The sequence below is a fragment of the Hoplias malabaricus genome, chromosome Y (assembly GCF_029633855.1).
Source record: "Hoplias malabaricus isolate fHopMal1 chromosome Y, fHopMal1.hap1, whole genome shotgun sequence".
In the NCBI taxonomy this organism is placed as follows: Eukaryota; Metazoa; Chordata; class Actinopteri; order Characiformes; family Erythrinidae; genus Hoplias; species Hoplias malabaricus.
The window spans coordinates 50,436,540-50,464,128 of record NC_089820.1 but is presented as its reverse complement, the minus strand read 5'-3'; the positions used below and the strand labels follow the sequence as shown (position 1 = coordinate 50,464,128).

At 40.9% G+C, this 27,589-nt stretch overlaps 1 protein-coding gene across 1 annotated transcript in view; it reads right to left on the bottom strand.

The window, feature by feature from the left end:
• Positions 1 to 23,715, bottom strand: part of LOC136679077 (leucine-rich repeat-containing G-protein coupled receptor 4-like) — a 64,941-nt gene extending 41,226 nt beyond the window's left edge. Inside the window, exons 1-2 of the mRNA XM_066657357.1 lie at positions 23,666 to 23,715; positions 23,383 to 23,583 (exon numbers count right to left, since the gene is read on the bottom strand). Of these exons, the coding sequence (XP_066513454.1) occupies positions 23,383 to 23,576 (194 nt within the window). The 5' untranslated portion in view covers positions 23,577 to 23,583; positions 23,666 to 23,715. The remainder of the gene's footprint in view (positions 1 to 23,382; positions 23,584 to 23,665) is intronic.
• Between the last annotated feature and the right edge of the window lie 3,874 nt (positions 23,716 to 27,589).

Genomic DNA, 27,589 nt, shown 5'->3' with positions numbered 1-27,589 from the left:
CCAATTCTACTGTCTAGCGAATAACACGAGGGTGCGTAAGCAAGGCAACAGTTTTGTACATCTTCTATGAGAGTATGTGTACAGGAAGACCCTACGAGAAAATCGTAAGAGTAAGCAATTTACAAAATTGACCTTACTTTAAATTAAATGTGCAGTTCACGGTTTGTAATCAAAAAGAAGATGATGTTTCCTTGCCATTTGCTGTCTCTCCAGTCTGTCTGAGTGCTGGAAACCAGTCTAATGTTTTTATGAAGCCCCAGTGTCTCTAAATGAGTGAAATTACAAACAGTCTCAGTCCGGTATGTCTCTCTGCTCATGGCAGAGGCATCTGGAGTATTTTTAGACAACGGAGAAAACCCCAAATGTTGAAAAGCATTAACTGAATTGAGGATATGGCGCTATTCCTGCTCAATATGTGGGTACTATTGACTTGTGGCTGCTTTGGATCACTTAAAGTGGAAGTGTCTCCAAACTCAGGAGACGGCCAACTGCATTACCGAAAGTGCTACAAAACTAAACAGTTACAAATGAGTTACTGTGGTAATTCAATCAGCGAATCAAAACTTACAGACGAGTTAAACTTCAGCCATGTACAAACAACAGTTGTTATTTTTTTCCCCTCAAATGCACCGTTCCACTTCAAAAGACACTTAGCTTTGGAATGTAAACAACCAGAGAGAACTGTGATTGCCCACAATCACAGACATTGCCTTTAAATCACTGGCTACATTCATGCCATGTAAAGCAGCCAGGTAACAGAATGGACAAACTGATTAATTCAAGTCTTAAAAAAAGGGTGCTCAGTAAATAAGTAAAAGAAATGCAAGCAGTGTTTCGATCAATCCAAGTCTAAATGAAGTAAACAACGAGTGTACAGCAAAGGAGGTTCAATTATAGACTTGACAGTAGTGGGTCGGTCCAGAAAAAAAGTCCAGAGCCAAATTTTATTCCTGTTCATCATGCCCTCTGGGGATCGGCTAGATGGCTGCTTCCATGTGGCTACAGAATGATGTTAATATGTGATATTTGAGTAGCTAACAAGCTAGTGAGAAAACCAATTTACTTCAGTTTGAATAACAAGACCTTAGAATGAACATGAAAGAGTGTTACTAGGATTCAGCTGCCCTGAACGAAAGGTCAGGGCCAACTTTTAATTCCTTTTCACTCTTAGCGGAGTGCTTCCATTTCCTCTGAGACATGCCATGGTGGCTGCTCAAGGCTGCATACAGAATCCTGTTAATATGTTGTGTTTGACTAGTAACAAACTGAAAAAGGAAGTGGATTTATTTCAGTTTAAACAAAGCGACCTATGACTGTACTAACGCTGGGTACAAGGATGGTGGGTGTTAAGCTGCTCTGAACAAAAGGCCAAGACCAGGATTTGAATATAATCTACCCCTTCACTCTCCTTTGGGGAACTGCACAGTGGATGCCTCCATGTGGTCCAGACCTCAGCTTGACCACAGCAGGGTCTCTCAGCTGCATGTGGTTGCCCACAGAGTGTTCTCAACCACCCCAGCCTGGAGCCATCCGCTGCCAAGCCCCGGAGCCTGCCTGGCTCACGCGTTAAACCCGGAGATGCGGTATGTGCACGGGCAGGTCTCGCTCGCTGCTTGGCTCCTGGCCAAAAATGGGCGGGGTGTTCCTGTGCCAACAGCCGGATGACTGACAGGTCACCGGCAGAGCTGAGCTAAGGCAGTCAGAGGTACGTGAAGAAGGACAGGTGTGAACAATGGCACCGGTGTTGGTGTTTGTCTAAGCAGGACCTCCACCCTACAGCAAGAAGCCCATTAGTCTCAGACAACGTGTCGAGAACTTGACGCGTTGCTTTCATTGCCATGTCACGAACAGTGCGGTGCGTGAACCAAAAACACAGCAAATCTCAGGACTATCGCTAAAAGCCTATGAGGTCATCCCTGATACATTCCAGGCTTTTTATCCTGTGCTGAAGAATAGATCCGAGTCATTCTAGATCATTCCTTACCATTCATAACAGAATAATAGACAAGCCATAAAAAAAATAAAAAAAAACCTACTGCGTACTAGTCCAGCCATACAGCACGAATCTCCATTCATTTTCACCTCCCTTCATTCTGTAGGAAATACTCTGTGGTAAAGGTCACCAAATGCAGGCTTAGGCCAGATGAAGGTTAACTAAGAAAGGTTAGGTAAAGCCTCCAGTCAGGACATTTACACTCTCAGTTCAAAATACTATTAATTTAATCATTTATTTGATGCTAATCTCTTTGCACGACTGACGAATCACACCGGACTGAGGTGAATAATTTAATACTCGATAAAGTGGCTTGTTTTGATACCAATATATTGAAGGCAAAAAGTTGCCTACTGTTTAGAAATAAAACATATGTTTATTTTTTAATCTTTTAACTGTGTGATTAATCCATTTGAACCTTTTTATTGCCACATTTATGATTATAACACTATCAACAGCGACAGCCACTGTTTATCCATCATGCCAAATTCTTGAAAGAGGCCAGAAGAACTCAATCTTTTGGTACTGGAAAAGAAAATGTATTCTGTGCACAACTAATAAGCTGATATCAAGCAAATAAAAGTTACCATTTACCAATTAGAGTAACCATTCTCGTTTAAAACAAAAATGCATATAAAAATTTGTAACTCCCTGTACACAAAACAGAACAATGTTGCACAGTGGAACCTCTACTAACGAACGCCTATACTAACGAACTTTCCAAGATACGAACCAGGCATTTGAATATTTTTTTGCCTCCACCAATGAACCATGACTCTAGAAACGAACCAGAGCCACTGAGCCCAATAGGCGAGTCTCCCAGCGCGCCCAGATTAAGATTAGCAAATTGTAGCTTTAGCAATTTAGCATTAGTGTAAATAGCAGACATCGAAATTCGTGCTAAGTTAAGCCGTATCTACGCTTCGTCTCCCCACATTCACTCGCCTACTCTCCGTTATTCCACCCACCCCCCACCTCCCGTCATACAGCCAGTGCCTGTGTTACTCCTCCAGCCAGTCGTCACGTCTTCAAGGTAGTGCTGTGTAACCACTTAAAACTTTATTACTGTTACCACTGTAAATCTTTTTTATTTTTAGTAACGCTACATGTATTTTTTTTTACTAATTTGAGAGTGTTATAAACATATATCGGTGCAAAAAGGGTGACTTTCGGGGTGGGGGCTGAAACGCATTAATTGCTTTTCCATTATTTTAAAAGGGAAAAATTGACTCGAGAAACGAACCTTTCCACTTACGAACCGCGTAACGGAACAGATCAAGTTCGTAGGTAGAGGTTCCACAAATAAATTAATTAATTAAAACTAATATCATGCCTTTCTGTAACTCTATCTACCTATATACTGTCACTCAAAACCTAGTATTAGAATAGAAAAATCTCTTCTTTGTCCAGTATTATTAGAGATTATCATCCAATACATAGTTTTACCAGTTAATAAATAATTCATCATGTTAAATTAAGCCTGCTGTTTTTGAAAGAATCTATAAGATCATGGAGAATATCAGAAACAAACTTTGTTCTTTACATTCGTACACAGCATTTAAACTTTAGATTTTACAGTATTTATATGTTTGTATTTACTGTAATTATAATATAACGTGTCGGCAGACAGGTGCCTCCTTACTGACATGTTTTTGCTCAAATTATGTCTATGTATTTAAAAACATTTGGAATTTTGTAACAGAACCGTGTTTCAATACCCAACCCAACAGGGCTATGCGACATCAATACACTTACTCACAGCGGTAGAGATGTGGCTGCTGACCTGCACTGGTTAACTGTACTCAATACTACATCTGTATAAAAGCTGCCTGTTGATATGGTGTAAATTTCAGAACATTCTCAGAACACAAACTTCATGTTTCATCAATCAGACAAAGCATATTGTCTCAGGGGAAAGAGAAAAAAACCCACATCTCAACTGTTGTACGTCAGTGAAAACAGCCTCAAGCAAAATGTCTTCAGGAAAGTACTTCTACCATATTTTATGTTCTCAATTCCCACTTAACCATTTCCAGAACTTTCCACAGTTATCTGAATATGAAGAGTCCATTAGTGGCACAGGTTTAACCACGAGACATGAAAAATACTCCTTGATTTGGGCAGAAACCTAAACAGCTACATGTTGGTCCGTGATTACCTTGAAGTGCGTGGGAAAGCGGTGCTATTTAGTGTCCTCTTACACAAATCTCTAAATCTGACTGGTCATTCAGTGGGGAAATCCTAGCCACAGGAGGAGTGGGCCGTTTCGAACACACAAGAAGAAAGGACCAAAAATGAGCAAGTAGACACAGATACCCACATTTTAAGAGTTTTACAGAGGAAAAAGCAAATGCACAGAGGCACAAAGGCAAATGGATCCACACATAGGTCAAGGTGAGTGCAAGATGAGTCCCTCATCACAATTGTAAAACAAATATGCAATCACACACAGGGCTAAGGGGTTAATAAACACATCCTGGACCTGACAGAGAGAGAGAGAGAGAGAGAGAGAGAGAGAGAGAGAGAGAGAGAGAGAGAGAGAGAGAGAGAAGGGAACATACCTCATGTCAAACAAAAGACTGCAGTGTTAGGAGAAAATAATGGAAAATACAGAACTACCATATAATGTATGAGAGAGAGAGAGAGAGAGAGAAAGGGGGGAGGCAGAGAGAGACAGAGACTGAGAGAGATATTGGGTACTTTCACCTCCGCTGCCCAAGAACAAAAATGTCATTCAGTGTGTGGTGGCCAGGGGGCAACGAGAGAGAGAGAGAGAGAGAGAGAGAGAGAGAGAGAGAGAGAGGGAGAGGGAGAGGTGGAGGTAATATTTTCTTTGTTAAATACATATATGTTTCTTGTTGAAACGCTTTTACTAAACAAACATTCATTTGTCCTGTTAGTTAAGCAAACAGTGAACTGAACTGAGAGAGTGTGAGGGGGAAACGAGGAGGGGGAGGGGAGGGGGGGGGCAGAGAAATTGGAGGCACATAGAGATGAAAAAAGGATAAATAAAAAGAGAAACAAAAGAAATTAACCAAAGAGAGAGAAACAAATCCAGAACTGTAGATTGCAGCTCTCTCTCTCACACACACACACAAAAAAAACACAGAGGCTGTGGAGATACTTTATCTTAATTGAGATAACGGACAAGGCCAGACACACTGCCACCTGACACAAGCAGCATAACCCCCCCCCCCCCCCCCTTGCTTTCCACACACACACGTACGTTGTGCAGTAGGGCTGGCAGCTGGTCAAAAAACTGAAGCTGAAAAGTTGCTGGTTCCTGTAACAGATCATTAATCCAAAATATACATCAACATCCAAAACGAACTTCACTGAACTTCAGGAGCTGAAGCATGAAGGAAGAGTGGCTGAAAATTCTTTAAAAGGGACATATCTCAAGCCTTTTCCACAAGTTAACACAGTTCCCTGGGTTCATAATCAAACATCCATGACATGCTTTGATCAAAATACTACAAGTATCAAACACCACAGTAACGTACTCCCCCTGCTCAGAACGACTGGTTTCAGGGCCTGTTCCTTTAAATGAGAATGAGCCACAGCTCAGTTCAGCGCGAGAGCCCAGGCGCGAGGAGCGAGGAGCAGAAGCTCTAGACTTTAGCCTTAATCCCCTCCGTTCTCTTTTTCTCCATTGTTGTTTTCACCCTGTTTAATCTGTACTCTTCCTTGAGTGTGCTCATTGTGTTTATTTTGCTCTGTTTAACTTTGTCTTTGTGATCTCACAAACACAAGTGTCCAGGGCTGTGATTGGAGAGACTCAGAATAGGAGGTGGGACAACTCTGAAGTCTCTGTACTGTGTGTGAGATGGAGCACAAAAATAAGTGTTTTAATAATTTTTTCCTATGTTTTCAGACACTACCAGAAAAACTGTCACTGTGGTGGTACCCTCAAGTGTACATTTCAGATCCTTCAGGTATACCTCTACCTACGAACTAGATCCATTCCGTGAGCCAGATCGTAAGTGGAAAGGTTTGTTTCTCGAGTCAATTTTCCCCTTTTAAAATAATGGAAAAGCAATTAATGTGTTCCAGCCCCCACCCCGAAAGTCACCCTTTTAGACATATGTTTACAAAACTCTCAAATTAGTAAAAAAAAAATACATGTATCATTACTAAAAATAAAAAAGAAATACAGTGGTAACAGTAATAAAAAAGTTTTAAGTGGTTACACATCGCTACCTTGAAGACGTGACGACTGGCTGGAGCAGTAACACAGGCACTGGCTGGATGACGGGAGGTGGGGGTGGGTGGGTGAATGTAGGGAGACGAAGCGTAGATATGGCTTAACTTAGCACATATTTCGATGTCTGCTATTTACACTAATGCTAAATTGCTAAAGCTACAATTTGCTAATCTTAAACGCTCACTCCAGTCTGGGCGCTGAGAGACTCGCTTATTGGGGTCAGTGTCCATTTCCAGCCGGCGGCTCGGCAGGGGCTCGGGTTCGTTTCTAGAGTCATGGTTCGTTGGTGGAGGCAAAAAATATTCAAATGCCCGGTTCGTATATTGGCAAGTTCGTTAGTGTAGGCGTTCGTTAGTAGAGGTTCCACTGAATGTTGTTGCTTCATTTTACAGCTCTATAACAAAATCATACTGGAGACGCAAACGTAATGTACTTTTAGGGAACAGAGCTGGACTTTAAAACCACTGTTGCACCTTTAAAGGAGGTACGTTTACGCTGTTGTACCTTTAGTGACCAAAAATGTACCTCTACCATACCTTTTATTTTTGTCCTAAGAGTGCAGGCAGACCACAAAAAACCTGGCCGCATTGTTTTACTTCACAGTTTGTGGGCTTCTGGGCTCTAGATCCTCAAATTAAACTAGATCCTTTTCAGTAATGCACTGAAAAAGCGATTTTTCATAATATGCCTCCTTTAAATAAGAAAAACAAGACTGATGTCCTTCTACAAAAAAAGCATTTGCAAGCTGTAAAATCTGGCAAAGAGGCTGACAGTAAATATTGGCTTGGCAGGGTGTTCAATTGTATATGTGCCACAATTTCTACTTTATTAGTTTTTAAAAACTTCATTTATCTAAAGCAACAGTGCAATAACATTTGTAGATGATAAAACGCCATGACAACTGTATTTTTCAACAGAACGGAATAAGTGTGGTGGAATAAGTCCAGAAGGGTGATTAGAAATGTATTAGAAATGAAAATATACTTGATAAGTGGTGTACAGGAACTGATATTGATCATTTTTATGGCTTGTATTGAAGCACAAACACAGAAAAGCCAATCGGATTCCGCAGGTGTGCCTTTAAGACCTTGGCGTTCTGCCTTTACACTTTCAAGCGCTTGAAGATTAACGACAGGCACCATACACTATACACTGGTTAGCCATAACATTACAACCACCTGCTTGTTTCTACACTCACTGTGCATTGTCTCGGCTCTATGGACCATACAGGAGCATTTTATACTTCTACAAGTACAGACTGTAGTCCAACTGTTGCTCTGAATACACTTTTCATTGTCAAGAACCTGAGAGGTAGTGTATTAGAGTGTGTTGTGCTGGTACAAGTGGATCAGACACAGCGGTGCTACTAGAGTTTTCAACCCCCTCAGTGTCACTGCTGGACTGAGAATACTTCACCAACCAAAAATATCCAGCGTCCTGTGTCCACGTAAACTGTGCAGCGACACGAGTTACTGTGTTTAACAACTCCAGCAGCACTGCTGTGTCTGATCCACTCGTACCAACACGCACTTACACCACCACCACAGGTGCACCAGAGGTTTTTCAAAGCTTATATAATCTCCACAGAGCAATATGTACTGATATGGGAGGCTGTGGGGTAGCTGCAGATGTGCCTGAGTATGGACACCACGCTCAATGCCAAGGGTCAGCTAGGTTATAGCTAAAGGTTATAAACTCACAGCCAATGGCTCGGGGAACACTAGAGCTGAACCCTCTGGAATGTTGGAGCACAATTCAATAGCTATAGGATGAGCTAGAGGGCTGTTTGTTACACAGAACCAACCAACATTAACATCAGTACCCAATGTTTTGTGGCTGAATACTCTCAAATCAGGACATGCTGGGTCTGGAGCCTATCTGAAATCACTGGGAGCGAGGCAGGAACACACCCTGGACAGGGTGGCATTCCATCACAAGGGATACACTGTATACAGCCATAGTAATTTCAGTCAAAGCACTTATCCTCTCCTCCTCATTCCACTACCCACTCCACAGAGTTAAGTGGACAGCACCAGTTTCGTACGCAGGAATGAGGTTTAGATTCTAACCTCATGTACCATTTCCAGTCAGAAAACTCAGCAATTTGATGAATGTTGGCACAGCGCACACTGACGCCTTTCCAGACAGGTTCTCCAAACATGGCTATAAATAACAATTAGTCTCATGAGAGGTATGGTTAATTAACGTGTCTATAAAAAGCTCCTGTGGGTGAACCTGCCGGAAGATATCCCTCTAATCCACGGAACCTCTTCCTTCAACAGGAGTGTGTTTGTATTGCTGAAGTTAAAAAAAATGTGAAGTGGTGTCTGCATCCATTTCCTTCCTCTTTCAGCTCAGTATTAGTCTATTATTATACGCATTACTAATATTATCAATAGCAATAATGTTATTTGTAAACAGCTGCCTGCTAACGGAGCCAAGCGCGGGACACGGTATAAGCAAAAGTTTGCAGACACCTGCTCATCCATCATTTCTTGTGAAGTTAATTATATGAATGGGTAATTAATGTCGTTGAATTCAGTAATTATACTACATTTCTACAAATAGCTTGTGCTAACTGGTAACTAAATAAATAAAGCAATAAATACATAATGCAAAAACTCTAGGCCTTGGACAGTAGCTTCTATTAACAGTCTCATTCATCTCTCATATATGTGTGGTGTGTGTGTGTGTGTGTGAGTGAGAGAGAGAGAGAGCGAGAGGTGAGCTGGACTGGACGGAAGCTCTGCAAGAAGCAAACCCAAACACAGCCCATCTTCTGGGAAGCCATTTCACATTCCACTGAGACCAGAGAGTCACCACCTCCCTGTAAGTCTGTGAGTGTCTGTGTATCTGTGTGTGTGTGTGTGTGTGTGTGCAGCCTACAACTGCCTGCACCTATTCCTGAGTGTGTCTGTGTGTGACAGCTTCTCCGTGTTCATCCTACTGTTTATTATTCCGGACATTTCACTCTCTCACAGTCAATCTCTTTTACACTCCTCTCTTTCACTGTGTCTCTACAGCCTTTCTAAACTCTCTCTCTCTTCTCCATCTTTCTTTTTTCTTCTCCTTCTCTCCTAACTCCATCCCACTCCTTCTCAATCTCCATTTCTGTTACACACTCTTTCACCGAATCTCTCTCTCTCGTACTGTTTGAGTTATGTATGTGAGAGTAAAAGCAGCAGTGATGGAGGACAGTGTTTTCTAATGCACCGGCTGGTTTTCTTCACTGAGAGCCACCAGGAAGCGCACATTCAACAACTACATTAACTGCCATAGCAACGCTGCCGGGACACAACAACACTATTTACAACCAATCTGCACTGAATAATCATCTCTCTCTCTCTCTCTCTCTCTCTCTCTCTCTCTCTCTCTCTCTCTCTCTCTCTCTCTCTCTCTCTCTCTCTCTCTCTCTCTCTCTCTCTCTCTCTCTCTCTCTCTCTCTCTCTCTCTCTCTCTCTCTCTCTCTCGGATATAAAGATGGCTCTTCTGCTGGTGACTCCTTTGCTTCATTTAGAGCTCTTCCATGCTGTTATAATTTACAAAGGAGCCGTTACAGTTTCCCAAATGCTCTGCATAGCGTGGCCTACTTTAACTCCCTCTATCACCAAGTATTAGTAAAAGACTAAAGGAAAAGTTTGATCATGGTCTCCATTGGTCATCTCCTTATGGCTCTCTGAGGTGTACAGACCCTCATTTGAATTCCTCTTATATTTCTATGTCAGTTTTGTAGACAATTATGAGTGTAAGATCGTCCTAAGCAATGCCAAGAGCTAGCATTGATCCTCAGTGTGTCCGTGAAAACAGCATTTTAGGGCAAACAGTCTCATCCATCACGACTTACAACTCCAATCACGCTACAGATGCAGACGAGAGACGCGTTAGGACGCTTGCTCAAGGACACATCACGTTGCGGGGTGGGATGATTTCCTGGGTCAGGAAGCAAATGCCAATCTGCCAATCTTTGGAAAGTAGCAGCATTACCCATGACACTGTACCAACCGCTATAAACACAACATCGTATCACTTTCAGCTTTGGTTCAGACCATGAACTTCCCAAGTTCCTGAAGATCGGGCTGGTGTTTAAAAACAGTGCTAAACAATTTATAACTTTAATTAAAGCACAAACAGATCATTGCTCTTTAGTTTATTTATGGTCAGAAGTATTTGTTAGTCGATGTGTGTGTGTGCGCACGTGTGTGTGTGTGTATTAACTTCATAAACCTCCTTGCAAGGCAGGTACTAGGTAAGACAGCTTTTAACTTTCACATGTGCACATTTTTCATTGGATTCAGTAAAAATATGACTTTAATATCTTATTTTGACAACCTTTTACACAACAGCTTGTTCTGCTGGACAGTTACAGGAAGATGAGGCCTGAAATAAACTGCTTTATTCAAACAAGGACCCTAAAATTAGTGAGTGAGAAAGAAAAAGACGAACTGAGAGCGACTGTTTATTTAACTATGCTCTTAATATAATGTCTCTTTCAGTTCAGTTTAAATAAATTCGTCACAGGCTTTCTCTCCTGCTCCCTTGTTCATACCTGCGTAAACACACGGACACACACACACACACACACAAACACACACACAGAGTCGTGGACACTGTTATGAACCAAAAACTGTGCTTTTTCATGACAAGACCATGTTGTGATTACAACTGTATGACCGGAGGTCAGTGAGGGTCAGGCAAAGCGGGCAGACAGGAAATGCCTGACAAGTGGCACCATGCACACGCCCCCTACACACACACACACACACATTACATATATAAACACATATATGCTTGTGCAGGAAAGGGAGAGGTGCCACATTAAACAGTGCTTTACTGAAAGAGCTGTTAAGGGAAGACCACCAGGGCTCTACAGCTGCCCCCCACCCCCTCCACCAAACAAAACTGTGCACTGTATGCACATACAAGCAAGCACACACAAGCTTGGGCTTAAAATTAATCTCCACGGGAGGCAAACGGCCACACGGCACATGTACAAACACACACACAAGCCTAGGGTTATAACTGGGCTCCTCCGGACTGTCTGGACTGCGGGGGACTCCCTGTCTCTGTCCCCGGCAGCAGACCACACGGCTAAACGCTAATCGACGGTCACTCAGCCGTGCTCGCTAAAGAGACTTTTCCGTCTCAGATGACTGTTATTCTGTAATTTAATGAAGCACTGCAGTCACTGTCAGAGGAAAAAAGCTGTCTGCAGGCAGTCGTTCCCACAGGCCTTCAGAGGCCCCACACCTCAGCTAATGCTCAAACATCTCACTCAGTAATAGATGGACCGTATTGGCGGACCGATTAGAGGGACCCTTCATTTGTTTTCCTGCTCCGAGCCGAAGTGTCCCACTTCATAAGGTCGATAATGACACGTGGGTTTATTGTAAAAAAGAAACTCAATGGCAATTATATTTAGTTAATCAGAGAGAAACACAAATAATAAGAAGAAAATTAGAGGCTGTAATGATTTCACACCGGACTTTAAAGGGGAGACTAGAGCACCTACCAACCCACACTAAATAAGGGATAAAACGAGCCATTCTGATGTTAACGCTATGGTGTTTTGATCAAAGCATGGCACAGACGCCTCAGAACCGTGTTCCCTTGTGGAAAACTAGTAAAATATATCCCCATTAAGACAGAATCTCAAAGGATCCAAGAACCCAACTGTAATATGAAAAGAGGCTCTTTTTTAGAGGCGCTAATGATTTCACGCCAGTCATTAATGATATGTTTAAAATGACATCATTAAGCCTCAGAATTTACCTCCGTCTATCACAGTAAAACAAGATGTACATCCAGCAGAACCTTTACGTAGCAACTTGGCCGAGCAATGAAAGCCCTTGAAGGTGTTTATATGCTTCTCCTGGAAGGTTTAGGCAAAGAAGAGAAAATATTCACAGACGGAGGGGGCTCACACATGATTCGTCAGGACCGCTACGATGCTTGTTGCAATGCCTCTGTAACGAGTAAACAAAAGTCCACCAAACGATTTGATCATTATCATCGCTGCACTGGGCACCATCAAGTTCACCCAATTATCAAAATGTTATTGTACAACAGTATATTCAAAGTGGCTTTTAACCAAAACAAGTTATTTGTGGATGTTAACAGTTAGGAGTTGGTCGGTTAGATGCTTGTGCCAGATTTGAAGGCCTATTATCCGAGTCTCTGTGTGAAATGATGTTCAAAATAGGATAACTATCTTATTAGACTGCATAAGGCAACAAAACAGTTGTCTTCACTTTGCTTTTATCTGATAAACCCAGCAACTGTTACATAAATGAAACATCTGTGACATGCTTTGGTCAAAATACAACTAAAATCAAACACCGCTGCAGCGTTCTGCCCTGTCTGAATAGCCCTGTTCAGAAGGACTGGTTTCATCACCTCGTCCTTTAAATAACAACAAGCCACAGCTCAGTTCAGCGCGAGACCCCGGGAATGAAGAGTGAGGAGCAGCAGCTCTGGTTTTTAGCCGTTTTCACTTTGTTCTCTTTCTCCACATTTAAACAGTACTCATTTCTTTGTGCTCATTGTCATTCTAAAGCCTTTGTCCTCTACAGAAGACGCAGCACCCAATCAGAATGGCTCATTTTATCCCATGTTGTCTCATTAAGCCGGCTCATAAAAACTGACTGGATGGTCTTGTTTCACAGTTTGTGACTTGGTAGGCTTCAGATTCCTATTTTAATGTTCCAAGTTATTTTTATTCAATATTAAATCCACTTTAAGTAAAATTAAGTTAATATAAAGTCATTTTCAATTGGATGCAATTAGTTCAGCAGTAACCAGCCTCCCTCACACATATTCTGTAATACTGAACCTGCACTATCCTTTAGGAACAGAAAGATAGGGTAACATTTATCACAGTTAATTTCAGATTAAAATCCTCTCATTGCTATTAAATTCCTATAAATTACAATTCAGCAAATACACCAACATAATCGTACATTCATCTGTGAGGTTTGTAAAGACGTGTCTAGAAATTTCTCACACACTTATTACTAAAAATAAATATCTACACAATAATAACACAAGGAGAGTTGTTGCAGAGCAATGAAATACATTTTTTAGAATGTTGTTCCCCGATAGAACATTTCTGACTGAAGTGTGGGACGTGGTGTGTGAACTCATGGGAAAATCATGACATAATTTATAAACATGGTCCTCGAGACACTAACAAAACCGTTAAAATGAGGTGGTGGGGGGCAGCACAAATTACTTTTGCAATCATGTTTGATAAACAACGGAAATAACCTCAATAAATGAGGCTTCAAGTTAAACACACAAAAGGTAATTAGCAAGAGGAAATAACCGTGCAATACCTGGCAACCAAACTTGGATCTAGCCATCAATCCATCTTTCATGCATCTATCAGTCTCTCCATCTGTCATGCGCTTATCTATCCTCCTATCTGTCCATCCATCATCCTCCAAATGGTCTCCATCAGTGAGAAACCTCTCTTTCATGTCTTATAAATCCTCATAACCCATCAGGCTGTCTGCATCAAGGACTTAAAGAGGATAAAACCCCAAATAAAAAAGAAGAAATGAGGTTTGGAAGGACAGAGAGAGAGCGAGAGACTGGGAGTGAAAGGCAGGGTCACAGCTGCATTGTGTCCACTCTTCGGAAATCTGAGAGGTTTGAACTGACTTTGTCTTTGTTACAGAGTAAAAAACAGTACGTCACGGTGGTGTGCAGGAGTTAACCTCCAAGAGAAAAACTGAAATCTTGCATATTTCACAAATCTCCTTTTCACCATCCGCTTCCCATGAACCAAGCTTGTGTGTGTGTGTGTGTGTGTGTGTGTGTGTTCTTATGATAGCTCTGAAAGGGTGCCTGTGTTCATGCAGGTAAAGAAAAATGTCCTGTTTAAAAGTCTAGATTGAACACATATATTTCTTGGCATCCGCTGGTGCTCTGAAGCCACTGGCTAGCGCTACAGAAATAAACTAAAATTACTGACCAGTAACTTGAATATCAAAATGTCTCTCAGACTGAACAATACTGCACAAAATACAATATTTTATTTTTTAAAAATCATGAAATTCAATAAATTTAACAATATTTATTTTCTCTGCAATTTGAAAAGATGGAATAAAGTCTAATTACACCACCATCATCGACCTTTCAAAAAACTGTAAATGTTATAACAACAAATGTATAAAAACTGTAATAACATACTAAATATTTATATATACACACACACACACTAAAAATAAATAACTGCAATTATTTCTTGTAAATATATTTTCATTAAATTAAACTACAAGTTTGAAGTAATCAAAAACCCTCAAATAACTTTTCTAATAAACAAATATTACTCACCACTGCCCTCTGAAGGTGAGCCAAGATGTGTTTATTTGGTCTATCTTTTTATTTATATTTACCTGTTGTTTCAAAGAAATCGAGTTTGTTTGCACAGAAATTCACAATGACTCTTGTGATGCTGTTGTGGAGACATTTAACTGTGAGAGTTAACAATGATAGAAAACAAATTCAATTATCTAAATAGGACAAAACATCGTCCCACCCTTAGTATGTAGGTGGAAACGAAGCTCGAGTCTATTAACCACTCCTTGAAGTTAAAGGGATTAAACACAGTCCTTCATTTCACATTTCCTACAAGAAGCAATAAAGCACAACAATAACCATAACTATAAAAGCCAAGCTATTGTTTAAGACAGCCAGAAATTCTCAGAATCCTGAGTCCAGTGACCTTCAAACCCGCTCCTATCAGAGCTCTCGTTAGCACTATTAAAAGTGCATTAGTCCAGCCTTGTCGTTTTCCCTTTCAGCCGAGATTTGTGCACAAACACTCTATTGTGCTGGAGTCTCTTGTGCAAATCCGTGCGAAGGCCATGTGCAGGAGGAAGGTGCGGAAAAGCTGAGGGGCCGGTTCCGTCTGGCTGACCGTCCCCTGAGCCTTCAAGACGGACCACAGTCCGGCGCCTCTGTTTTGTTAATGGGACACAAAGCCACATTCCTAACTCTCAGCAGAATCACTTGAGTGAGTCTGAGACAAGGGGCTGCTAATGGCCTGAGGACAGACGGCCGAGGGGGGGACGTCGCTCTGAAGTTGGGTGAGAGGGAGAAGATGAGATGGGGTTAGCGTGAACGGGGTCAAACGTGTCGAGCCCTGTCCTCTTTATTGCAGCTCGAATCATTTCAATGCCCCAAATTAAACTGTACACACTGCCTGAGTCTGTTAACTAAACTAACCAGTAACATCCCTCTCCGCTTTTATGGCTACATTATAAGTGTCAGAATCCTTGTAGAACAATGAGCAACTGCAGGCATCATAAAAGATATAGAAACCAGCTACAGTCTGCAAACAACAACACTGTACAGTAACTGTAGCTATAGCAACTTTGACTTGTGTATAATGTATAATTTAATAAAGCTATTTCACTGCATGGAACTACACGAATCGACTTGATTGGGCTCCTTTTGCTAACCCTAACCACTGGCCAAATCTGGTGCCTGAAACCGGGTACTTTTGTAGTCCCTGCTCTCTTACAATCACCACAAAATGCAGAGCTCCAGGACAAACTAGAGGCATTCAAAATCTCTGAAGTTACAGCAGCCGAGCCGAGCTGAGCCGATCCCATGCAGTGGAAAAGCACCATAAATTATGCTTTGGTCAAAACATCAGATATATATTCAAATATCAATATAAAATGTTTCAATAACAATGACACGACTTTTATAAACATTTTCAAGATATTTTATTTACAGCATCTCTCACTGACTGATGTTAATTACAGGGCACTGCCGTCAGTTAATTGCACTTAGTTTTAAAGTTAGTTTAAAAATATTAATATTGACAAAGCCAAGGGGTTGTTGTTTCATGGTGATGTCGTGCTGCTTTCAGTTCTTGGCAGTTTTTCTGTGGCTTATTCCATTGTTCATGTCGATATCGGAATTATATCGTACTGAAATTAAGAAACATATCGTGATATAAATGTTGGCCATATCGCCCAGCTCTACTATGTAGCTAGATGTTAGCATATTCAATGTGTTGCCACAAACAAACACACAATTCTTGTTTACTTTCAGTTCTTTCAAATCCAAATGTGAGAACAGTGAGAGATAAAGAATTAAGAGAGAGAAACACAAGCACGAGTCACTCTATATGCTGCAGCGAGACAGAAAGAGACAAGAGAGAGAGGGGAGGACGAGGAGGGGTGGGAGACTAACAAGAATACAGTCATCTTAGCAATACTCCTAAACCACCGCAGTTACACAGTACCACTCAAATCCAACAGGTTACAGCTTAAGGTTTCCAGGTGGCACCCTCCTTCGTGGAATTAAAGATCGCACCTAATAGCCTAATAGTCACGTGACTCTGTGCACTCAATTGTGAAGTACCGCTACACCCCCATTAGGTAGTCATCTTAATTCTTATATTTTTAATCCAAAGGAAATCTTAGATAGTGCAGATTTAAACAATAACACCTCCGACATATTACAAAACGAGCAAAACAACAGTTGCTCCAGATTTCTAAGGGTAAATTTTATGGCGAATGAATCATGTTGCAATATCTAAATACCCCAGTACATCATGCACCCTATACACAATGCATTCTTTGTTTGAGTTATCTGGCAAGGGCAGGTCCTGTGGGCAATATAATAAATTATGATCTATTTTCCCGAACAATAAGCTCAAGGTCAAGGTGAAGGATTTGTTAGTGTTGAGGCTACAGTGGTGCATTTCATCTGCTGGAGCCATAGCTGTGCTCTGGCTCAGTGAGCAGTGAGCTGCCCCGCCTGCAGTGGATCATTAACCTGAGGCGTTGCGCAACAACCTGCTGAACTGCGCAAACTTTATTAAACACACAAGCCTCAGACCTGCTATCTGCGCCAGGGGGATAAATTATCAACCAGATTCTTCTACCCTTGCTTTCGGTCTTACACTCACAGGTTTGTTTTTATAGTATCTTCAGGTTATGGAGTCGCACATCTGTACCATCTGTATTTCATTTACGAACATCAATCACTTTGTGTGGAACAATTTATAAATCAGACAACACTCTTGAACAGTCTTTAAGTTCAAGATAAAAATGGTTGTAAAGGACAAGTTATTCATTTTCAGGAGATAATTCTGAGATTAGATAGAAGACATTCCACTTGTGTAAAGAGTGACAAAATGGAGCACATAAAATGATAAAAATAAAAAAAAAAGATATAAAGAAACCTGGACTTCTGACAACAATGCAACAATAGTCACCATCAGATCAAATGTACGCAAGGCTTTCATCTTTGAGAAAGAAGAACAAAACCATGCTCCGGTGGCTCAGATCTGCAAAGAAGACAACTCCATGCTGTGGGTCTGAAAGGATGTGGAAAAGCAGAAAGCATGCACCTAGAACATGGATCTGAAATGTGGAGTAAGGCTTTACGGACTATGAAACAATATTTAACTGCATATAGGTTATAAGATTTTTCTAAAACAAAACCTAATCATAACCTTAACCTGAATCACCAAACAGTAATGAAACATTCACTCTTCCATATCTCTTCATTGCTTCTCTACCTCCCTCTCATCAATAATCCACCACTCTTCTTCACTCATTTACACACAGCCTCACTTTGCCTTTGTGTGCATGCCATTTCTTAACACTCAAGTCCTTCTTGTCCTGTTATTCCATTCCCTCGTTTTCCTTGTCTTTCCACACTTCTCCCCCTCTCTCCCTCTCTCTCTGCAGGAAAAGACAGAGCGGCGGCGGCAGCGAGGGACAGACACACAGAGTTGCCCTACTATTATCAATTACATAAATAAATACCAGAAAGGCAATAAGGCGCACAGCACGGGGAGCCTCAGAGAAACACAGGCGGCTGTGTGCCAGGGCATTTCTCACATCACGCCAAAGCCTGCCATTCATGCCATGACTGGCACTCTGCTGACTGACAGATGAGCTGCTTAGCCTCCAGCACTGCTTCTGTAACATCTGTAATGCGGCCTTGTTTTAACTGCATTTTACCTTATATTTACTCTATAGCCCTAGTTTACATAGAGGGATCCTGGACTACAGCAAGTGTAGAGCAATATCACTGTGGGGTTAAAGTGCCCATATTGATCTAATGGGGTTGGAGCTCTCGAAGCTCATAAGATGAGGTATAAGCACCCTGCTGGAGCTCCTAGAGCTCAGGGAATGGAGCGTAAGCACCCTGCTGGAGCTCCAAGAGTGAGGTTTAACTGCCCCACCACTGCTTAAGGCAGTAGGTTTAATTGAATGGAGTTCAAGACACCAGCCAAAGACAGAAAGGTGTGCATTCCTCTCTTGCTCTGATCCTCTAAGACAGAGGAGGTTTTCCTAACTTATTTTGAGGCGATACAATGTTGGGACGAGGACAGTCTCTGCTCTGTTCTTTGGCAGTTTACTGGATAGATGTGGAATAGAAATGGTACTATTTTTTTAATACTCTATGATAAGGTATTGTTGTCATAACCAAAAAAACAGGCTACAACTTACTACAAACGTTATCAAGAGCTGGGACAAGCATGTGGTATCCGTTAAAAATGGTGTGTAATTCGTTTAATTCGTCATACTAAATGTTAGTTAGCTTGTTGTAGGAAGGAAACTTCTTTTCTAATGTAATAACGGAAGCCAATGGAAAGTTCATCCATTCATTCATTCATTTATTTATTATCTGTAGCCCCTTATCCAGTTCAGGGTCTCCCCTGGAGGGGGCGCCAGTCCTTCACAGGGCAACACACACACTCACACATTCACACCTACGGACACTTTTTGAGTCACCAATCCACCTACCAACGTGTGTTTTTGGACTGGAAACCGGAGCACCCGGAGGAAACCCATGCAGACAGAGAGAACACACCAACTCACAGACAGTCACCCGGATCAGGAATCGAACCCACAACCTCCAGGTTATGTGCTCCTCCCTAGCAGTTATGTGCGTTTTAGTCCTTTTAACCTTATCTTTATGCTCTCAAATAAATGCAGGTCTAGTGCTGTGATTGGAGATACTCAAATGAGGAGGCAGGACAATTCCAAAGTGTCTGCACTTGACATAGGATGTAGCACAGAATCTGAAAAACTCAGACACCGACTTCTGGGTTGGTAGGCTTAAGATACCCAAATGAATGTGCATATGCACTGAACAAGAATTTCTTTTCTCCCTTTAATGCAAGTTAATGCATTGGAGTTTTAGTCATTTAAATTCTACTGGGCCATTTTCCAAGAAGTTGTGACACAGTGTAACATTCAGCTAATGTTTTTAAATACATATAAACTTGGGAAACATGGAAAAACATGGGTCCTGTGACCTAAACCTAACCCTAGGTTTCAATACAGCACAACATCCCAACATTTCCAATAGCTATAATTATGATTAATATAATTATAGTTGGAATAGCATTGTTTTACAAACAAAAGACTGAGGTTTGATTCCCAGCTCATTAATGAACACACTACACTTATAAAAAGGTCCTTATACAAGACCTTTAAAGCTACCACAGTAAATCACCCTTAATAATAGCATCTCCCAAAGGGCATTAATGTAATGTAAAGCACTGTAAGTATTTAGTAAGCACTGATAGGGTAACGATGGCTAGGCCTTTGCTATTAAAAACTCATTAAGATAGGTAGGTTGCCAGATAAATGTCTGCACCGCACAGGGCCTGCGACTGCACGGCTTTTGCATATCATTCAGCGATATCTAAGATGGCCACTACCACGACGAGTGTTAACACTCCGGCTTTATTTCTGGCCTTATCACTTCCGCAGACTGGACTTAGCCTGGCATTGGGTTACACGCTGCTGCTTGGCAAAGATATTTCTAGATCGCCGTCAAGCTGTTTTCAAAATATGAGGCCTCAGAAAGATCCACTGCACTGTGGAGGCTACTCTACCTTCCAGGACACACTTATTCCCTACTGGCGCAAAAGTGAGGCACCTGATCGCAGCACAAGGAAATGACAATAAAAAAAACAGCGGAGTCTAAAGAGGAGGAGCTTCTGTAATTTATGAGGCCCGTTTTGCCTTTGGCTTTGGCTGAGACCCTTGAGTTCATCCCCAGAGCTGTCAGGAGAGAAATGTGTGTGGAAATGTGGTTCCCCACTCAGCTAGTAACACGGCAAACCACCAGACTTGGTGAAAATGTTCCAGAGAGAGACTGTAGATCAGGAAATGATTGATGCTGCTTTGACTGTCTGACTTCAAACAAGCACTTAGACTTTCGTATATCACTTTTCTACCTTTCCTTCCCTGCTACAGGCACTTTTAAAGGGCCCATACCTGGAAAAACACTTCCCTCACTTTTCTTTTTAATAAAAGAAGCTGATATAGTTTGTAAGCATTGTTAAAGGACAGTTTGAATGGTAAAAAGCCCATTTTGATTTCAGTTTTGTGAACTTTACAGCCTACAGCAGTTAGGCGAGGATTACTCATGTTGAAGTAATAAGGATTGTTTCAGGACTGACCGCTTTTGAAAGCAGGCACGATGCATTGCAGCCGATCAGAGCAAAGATGATTTATATGTCTGTTTAAAGAGTCACGAAAACAAACATCCTGTTCACACTTAAGAGATATCAGAAAAACGTTGTGTAATAAAAAATGATATTAGCATTTAATTAGAAATTGAGCTTAGGGAAAGAAACAAGATAAACCTATGATACCAGCCCTTTCAAAGCACCTTTATCCCGGGTTAGACATGTCTAAGTTCAATAATAGCCCTTTTCAAAAGGCAAACAATTTTATCTGTGAGAAGAAACATGTCTGAAACGGTCCAACAGCAGATGTCATAGTTTAATACACAGTAAAAACCAAACAAGTACAAAACACCACACATGTGTTTTATATCATGAACATCAGCCTTGTATAACACAGAAACTTTACAGTTTTCCCCAAATGTGTGGAGGTGTGGAATGGAATAATACACGGTGGTTTAAAAGCAACCAGTCAGAAAATAACAGGTTCACAGATAAATCTATGACTACCTTTCTTGGATAGCTGAAGTTCAGTTAAGAGTTTGAGAGGTGTTTAATAAAGCAGGAGTATTGCTGCATACTACAACCCAACACATCCCCCCCACCCCCTTTCCCCATGCTCTACTCAGGGAGAGGACTCTTAGGCTGGTTATTGGCCAGAAAATTCACTCGCTCCAGTTCTGTCCAAAGAAAACAATAGTCATGTCACAAAACTTGACACGGTGAACACAGCACTGCACTGCACTGGCTGCCCTTTCAACCGGCCAAGGGAATGCACCAAGCTGAAGTGCACTGTTCTGAAAGCAGCAGCTACCACAGCAAATCAGATGAAGCAAAGAATATGATTTTCTGTGTCTGATAAGCAACTTTTCATGGCCTGTAAGCACAGCCTACACCCACAATAGAAGTGCACTGGAGTGAGTAAACATGTCATAATATCTTAAAGGCTTCCAAAAATATATATAAATAAATAACCACCCTTGGTTCTGTTTCCTCAGAAAGAAGTAGCCATTCAGCTGTGGGAAAAGTTAAAGCAAATTCACTCTGGCTCATCAACTTCAGAACTCAGATCTGTGTGTTTTCTAAACAGAAATATACTTCTGTAGTCATGATTACATAGGCATCCCGTTCAAGCATTTTTAAAAGGAGGATTTTGGCCAACAGAGTTGTCAGGCACATTTATCCAGAGTGTCTTATGGTCTGATGTCAAACAGAGAAACTGTCACAGTGTCAGGACTCTTGTCCAAGGACTGGTTCATCCCTGAAACACCCAGGCTGACTGGACAGCAGCAGCGTCAACCAAACTGAAATCTGAAGACATGATATCATACAGTTTTAGGGCATGAAGTGTGTTTGATATTAATGGCAACCGTTATATCCCTCTTAACTGTACTTTGTGAAGCACAGTGGTTACAGCAGGCTAACGTCCCTGCTTTCCATCAAACCAATTAACAAAGGGGAGGGGGGGTCCTCATGGATCAAGAAGACAATTTTTACTATTTTAGTACGTCACTTTTCAAGAACTTACCAATCCATTAAGAGGGTCAAATTAAACTGTAAGGGAACAATGTGTGTGACTGGCATACGTACCATGAAATCACACTCATTATTGCGATTCAAAATCGTTTCCCCGCCACTAAAGCTTGACCAGTCCACTTTAACTTAGAAATGTTTATGGCGCTCAAAGTAGTTTGCTAATACTGCCAATGTTTAACAAGCTGAGAATGAACAAAGCCTGCTGGACATTTTCTCCCAGTTTTGCTCTTTCAAAAAGAAGACAAATAAGTATGTTTCTTTAGACCATACGTGTAGCGAAACTTTTTATGGCGCTGACATTCCTGAATGCAACCTAATCATCCTTGGGCAAGACTCCTAACACTACATTAGCTTCAGTGTGATGAAACCCTCAGTGGTTCCCTGTCCAGGCAATAGCTACACAACCACAAAACGTCCCAGTAAACAAGGAACGTCTAAAAGTATTCTGTCCGTCAAGGACATATTTTAAACATCAATGGACGTCCAAAATCCATCTAAGTATGTCAGTTAAGTGGTGACCAATCGATAACGTCAGTGGACGTCCAAAATGCGTTTTAAAAAAGTCATTTATTTCGGGACCAATTAATAACGTCAGTGGACGTCCAAAATACGTCTAATAGTCGTCTTTTCAATGTCTGTGTTTGGACGTCTTTTCAATTTTCATTTTCAACCTTAAGAGAACGTTGATTAGACGGCAGTCATTACGTTATTTCAACGTTGAATCAACGGCTAAATGTTTACTGGGGGGACACAATAATTATCAAAAACTGTTATGTTTTCCACTCTGTAACTTGAGTAGATTGAAATGTGTCCTGTTTGAGTGTCTGTCAAATTCCATGAAAAAAGAGGAGGGTAAGTTTCTTTAATAAATAACATATATTTGATTATCTAAAATTGAATTAACCTAAGTAAGAAAATTTACAAATAACATTTAAATTTCTTTAAGCAAACAATTACTAGAATTTTTGTTATTTATAATATATATAAAAAAACATATAATTTTTTTTTGCACAGAATAAATTACGTATTAATTCCCCCACTGTGTTGAATTTAGATTATGAAAGGTAACTGTGCATTAAAACGTGCAGTGTATTCTCTGTAGAGTTATATTCTATCGTTTAATCAACAGTACATGTCAAACTTTTGCACACCGCTGTAAGGAAGAGTTCTCTGTGCAGGTTTAGTGAGACTCACAGATAGTAAGTGAAAGCGCTGAGTCCAGTTGGGACGGTGCTGAGTCCTTTTCCAGAGCAGTCTGCGCCTCCGTCCTCGTCGCAGCGGCACAGGGGCGAGCATGCAGCCGGGGTGGAGTGCCCTTGGCCGGCTACACTCAGTAAGCAGAGCCCGAGCAGCAGCACCAGCAGCCGGATGGCCACCAGCGACGGCATCGTCGTCCTTAACCGCACAGTAGCTTCAGAAACGTCTTTAGCCCTCCGTCTTTTATTGTAGGAGTAAAGAGGGATGCTAGTTCGCTCACCTTAAACCGGAGGAAATCCCGAGTGTGACTTTCTTTCTTTCCCCACTCGAGTTCAGCAGACCACGGTGTGGCGAGAAAACGGACCCCCGAGCGGCTCTTTGTTTACGGCCGAGGAAGAGGCATGCTGTGACCGAGAGCTAAGCAGCAGCACCGCGGCAGAAGAGAAGCCAGCGTGTTACCGACGAAGTGAAAAGAGCAGGGCCAGCGAGGGTTTCATACCGCACAGAGTCCGCCTCACACCGCCAGCCAAACACCAGCACAATCACCTTAACACCTTTCCCGTATTTTCTGTTCCCGTCACAGCCTCAAAAAGCGGGAAACCAGCCCGTGCGAAGTCTTCAACGTTCACCGAACTACGACAACACGGCAACGACGAAATCCGTCCGCGGCAGCGTTCACAGCGTCTTTAACCGCCTCGGGTTTGTTTCATGTTGAAAAACACGAGCAGCTCCGCTCCAGTCAGCTCAGCTCTCTCGGCCGCTGCTGAATGTATCCTCCCCCTGCTCCCTCCTCCACCCCCAACGATACTACACCACGATATTGCCTAACGATACAACACGGTATACGAGTGCTACACAATATTCATGATACCAGACAAGGATATTATTCTTGACCTCCTGATAAAACACCACAATAAAACCTCACAAAACTGTCTAAACACAAACCACCTACTGTACAATAGAACACCAAGAATTTACCTCACGATAAAACACAACAGTTTCACCATTAACCACCTCTTACTGTAAGAAAATCAAATATTAACACGGGATAAAAAAAACACAGTATTAACTTGGGATACCAAGATTTTACCTCACCGTAAAACACCACGATATTATTTCATGATGAAACACTATTTCCTCACACTACAGTATATTACCCGTATGAACACCAATATTTTACCTCACATTGTAACACCACACATACAACGAGATTTCACCTTACGACAAAACACCACATTATTAGCGAGAGATGTACAACAAGAGTTTACATCCACGACATTACTTCACGAAGAAACACCATATTTCCACAAAAATGCCACAAAATTACCTCACAGTATAACACCACATTACCCCAACAACCACACATTACCTTAAGATTACACACCGAGATGTTACTTCATGATGAAAAAAATACTACTTCATTGTAAAAAAACAATACTACCTCAGGTTGTAAAAAATAATGGCATGACAATGATATTATTGCACAATATGATATAATACTTCATTCCAAAATAGCATTTTACTTATTATTTACAATACAATTTTTTTATTATTTTATGTAATAATTTGAATAAAATAATTATGGCTCTAAAAATGTGAATTATTTACATGTAGCAAAATGAAGCCTTCTTTTCTTTCTTTTTCGCTCAGTTGAAACACCTGTGGGTCAGCCAGTTCAGCAAGTCAATTATGTTAATACTAAACTAGGTTTTAGTGAGTTTTACACATTAGTGATTGTTTCAAGTGAATGAGGTTTGAAAGACATCATTGGTGATAATTATTAACAGACTACCAAAGGCAACATTCAAGAGGTGTTGAATTTCTCATCATAAGCTGTTAGCTCTGAAGATCAGGCCTCACTTAGAGCTGTCTCTCAAAATGATGTTATTCATAGTCTTAAAGACATAAAATATGCCATTGAATTTTACATTATTTTAAGTCAATTTTAGCTGTGTTTCTGTCATAAATCTGTAAAGTATTAACTACAGAATACTACTGCTACTAATAATAATAATAATAATAACAATAATAATAATTAATATTCTCTAGATTTAACTGATTATACACATTTTCAATATGAACAGACTATAATGCGATTTCTCTCCTATTAATTAAATGTTTTTTTTGGCCTTCAAACCAAATGTATTTGTGGGACTTTATTATTCGAATGTCTAAGTTTGCAAGTCATAGCAAAGTTTTAACATTGGCTACTCACTCTCTCACACAAACACACACACACAAGCACTCTACTGTAGCACTTCAGGGATTAAGTATTCTGACTCACAAGCAGACATGCCAGAGAGAGAGAGAGAAAGAGAGAGAGGCTTAATTTTTGGCCAGTTTGCTTCTTAGCTGTAAAATCTTCCATATATGTCACCTCAGTTCGATACAGTCAGTTCTCCACTGACGTCAGGCTTTTCTGAACTCACTAAAGCTTGTTTTTACAGGCTCATATTTGTCTAGACTTTGCAGAATTATCTTATCTTCTAACATTACACCCTCAGCCTATATTGTCATATTATTTTTCACTATGTTATTTTTGCAGAGACGTTTCTAATCATCTTTCTTGCGAGGCACAGGCTCCTTCAGTTTGTACTGGCAGAATAATCTAAAAGTGAATTCAAAGCATTGACCATTGGTTTAATTATTATATTGAAAATATGAAAATGTTTTATTTGATGTAGATTTTTTTTTAAAAAATGGCCAAGGACATTGCAGTTTGAACTTTGAACTTGGCATTTGAAGTTTGGCCACCTTTAAAACCACCTGCAGTTGGCAAGCTGGAGCTCCAGTGCTTATACAATATGTTGCTATGATACAATCTGTGAATGTAGCTCTCTTGATCAAATACAGGATTGTAATGTGCTTTTTAAGCAAAAATGACTTCTGAACACTACACCTGGGACAGAGGTGTTTGTATAAATATTTGAGCAACAGTGGGAAATTCTTCACGTTCCCTCCAGAGACTTCACTGTGGAAATTTAATGATGAGTGAGTAAGCGACTGGGTTCACATATTTGTATTAAAACCTCACTTAATAAAAGAAAAAAACAAATGATCATGTAGTAAATGTACATTTCTTGTTATGCTCTGTACATATTCACTGTATATTTTATTACATATTTCTAACATTCTTAATATAGTAGAAACACTGGTCCTGTTTCCAACAGTAACCGAACTTGTCATCACTATACAAGTCATCCATGTAATGCTATAAGGACATGTGATGTGCTCGGCTGAGATGGTGTAGTGGACATGTGGGATTCATTTCCATCTGGAGCAATGAAAATTGGCTTTTAGCGCTGAAGCTGAGGCCCAAGCCTCAGTCCAGTACGTAGCCTCTGTGACCAGAGCCTCATAAACTGCCAAGTGTTCCGTGGGACAGGAAAGGCCCAAAAGGCAATGAGTTTTCATGCAAATTCCATTTGCATAAGCAGCAGCGGAAGGGAGCGGTGAAAAGGCACTTGTGCTACTATTTATGATAGATGGCCACAGGAGGAAAGGACTGAGACGAGAACACATTTGAATGGCACATATCAAGATGGATCCCCTCATAAATAGTCACTGGCTATCAAAAGAGGATTATCAAAGTTTTATGTACAGAGAGTGAGATAGAGAAAGACAGAGAATGAGTGAGTGAGAGAGAGAGAGAGAGAGAGAAAGAGAGAGAGAGAGATCAAGAATAGGTCACAGAGAGTCTGTACTCTAGCCAAATATTTTGGTATGGACAATAAGACCAGATGAGCACTATCAACCTTCATTTAATTGTCTGTGATTTGTGGTCACATTAGACAAAGCCATTCATTGTGGTTTGTTCACTGGAAAGATTAGTTATGGGCTCAGATTTGATATAAAAACACTCCTGGCTTTTCATTCATCATTTGTAGTAGATGCAGATTTGAATGCGTTTTCTGTATTTATTATGTTTTTGCACCCAGTACTGTCCCATTTTTTATTCATTGCCAATTCCATACACTGCTTGCTGTACTAGCGCTTCCCCAGTCACAGATGACAGTGAAAGCTAACACATGCTTCCCAGGAGTCTTGTGAAGCCAGCCCCTACATCTTTTACATCTGTTATTAATGCAACATCACCAGATAGCTCAACACACTTGGTGGAGAATGCTAAGCGCTCTGTTATGCTAGGTAACAGAAGCATGTGTTAGCTTGCATTATGCTAATTGTAATTTACTACAGTCTTATA